The sequence below is a fragment of the Rhincodon typus genome, chromosome 8 (genome assembly GCF_021869965.1).
Source record: "Rhincodon typus isolate 14 chromosome 8, sRhiTyp1.1, whole genome shotgun sequence".
Classification (NCBI taxonomy): Eukaryota; Metazoa; Chordata; class Chondrichthyes; order Orectolobiformes; family Rhincodontidae; genus Rhincodon; species Rhincodon typus.
This window is the reverse complement of record NC_063339.1, coordinates 52,662,500-52,664,300: the sequence shown is the minus strand read 5'-3', so window position 1 is coordinate 52,664,300 and position 1,801 is coordinate 52,662,500. Positions and strand designations below refer to the sequence as shown.

At 42.0% G+C, this 1,801-nt stretch overlaps 1 protein-coding gene across 1 annotated transcript; it reads left to right on the top strand.

The window, feature by feature from the left end:
* The first annotated feature begins 552 nt into the window (after nt 1-552).
* On the top strand, nt 553-1,399 carry nkx2.9 (NK2 transcription factor related, locus 9 (Drosophila)). The gene is made up of 2 exons (XM_020510732.1): nt 553-754; nt 858-1,399. Exons 1-2 carry the CDS (start codon nt 553-555, stop codon nt 1,397-1,399), a joined length of 744 nt encoding a protein of 247 aa, XP_020366321.1.
* The last annotated feature ends 402 nt before the right edge of the window (nt 1,400-1,801 follow it).

Sequence of the window (1,801 nt, the reverse complement as noted above, 5' to 3'; positions counted from 1 at the left end):
TAAATACAGCGCGCCCAGTTCACGTTAAATAACACTCATGGGTTAGTTAACAAATGAATAAGTAATTAAATGAACTGGAGAAATCTGTCACTGCTTCTTTACTTTGTATGCAAATAATGGGGAAGGGGGAAGGGTTGTGGCCACCACTAACCACCCAAGATGTAATTCACTAATTCACTAACACAATTACCATTATCTGTTCACTACGTTCTTTGCTAATCAGGCAGAATATGTAACGATGAAGCCTGTTTCCTGCTGTCATTCGGGAAGTGCCGGGTAATTCTCTGGTAAGGTTACACTTACTCACATTAATGCTTTGGCACTTGACTGATGCAGGTACTTGGTATCCTGTGGTCAGACATCATCTGAAGGTTGCCACTATTGCGTTGAAGAGGACTGTTTATATAAACACAGGACGTTCCCTGTAAAAGACTCTCTACTGCTGCACCATTAAGCAGCGAGATATAACCGTACCTCCTATTCACAGGGAGGGCTTTAACCTGCAAGTAGTTTATTTCTCAAAAATTCGGTGAACGCTGATAATTTGTCAACATGTCGCTAACCAGGGCCAGTTTCACTGTGCGCAGTATTCTGAATTTACCCGATCAACATGAAATTGACCGTCTAGATCACTGGGATCAAGGAAGTGGCAAAGCGATACAATCTGCTGTCATTAAGAAAGAAGCAGGCCAAAACTCACGCCATGAGTATTCGAAACTATCATTTTCGGGGTGGCTTGGTTCTGACAAGATTTGTAAGTATACCCATTCAAATTTCGTTTTACAAGTGCGAATTTAGTACCTTGGCCTCTGATAAAGTATCGCAAGAAATTTTAACTGGAAAATGTTTCATTGTAGCCTCTGATGAAAGCAGCACGGATACAACTCCCGCCGATTGTCATCCAAGAAAAGGCTGTTCGTCCATCATGAAGAATGAGAAGAAGAAGAAACGACGAGTTCTGTTCTCCAAAGCACAAACATTTGAGTTAGAACGAAGATTCCAACAACAGCGTTACCTATCTGCCCCTGAACGCGAACACTTCGCTCACCTTTTGAGCCTTACCCCAACTCAGGTGAAGATCTGGTTTCAAAACCACAGGTATAAATTGAAGAGAGCCCGTGTAGATGGCACCCTGCAGATAGATATGAACCAGCCGCAACTGGTTCGCAGAGTGGCAGTGCCAGTGCTGGTCAGAGATGGCAAGCCTTGTCATTCTTGTTCCATTACCTCCGTACATATCCAGGAGAAGCCCGCCGACACTGTTCAGCCTAATCATTCCTACACCGCTTTCACAGTTCATGGTTTTCAACAGGTACAGCACACTGGACCGTTTGGCGTCTTCCCCAGCTATCATCATTTAACACATCCTGGAATACGGAGGCAACAGTGGAGCTGGTGAATCATGGACACTCTAAACTCAAAATAATTCCTGTTGTTACGCCATGTATAAATAATTGCTTACATAGTTCAGTGAGTTTGCGAATGGTCGAATTTTCCGTTGTAGTCGTTTTTTTTGGTATTTTCTGCACGAAAGCATTTCAAGGTCCTTTTCTAGATTTTTCTTTTGACCACTTTTGGAATGTAACCGACGTCTTCCTATCGTACATAACTCGTCGTCCAAAAGCAATATACCTGGTTCATAAATTCATGGATGTGAGATAGTCTAATACATCTAAACTATTCCTCTTCAAGCATAGAAAATGCCAACAAAGCAGTTTCTCGTGCTTTATACGTTGTAATTTCCTGCTTGAGAAAATAAAAATGACACTTAGTCACCAATTGTTTTGCTATATATTGTGTC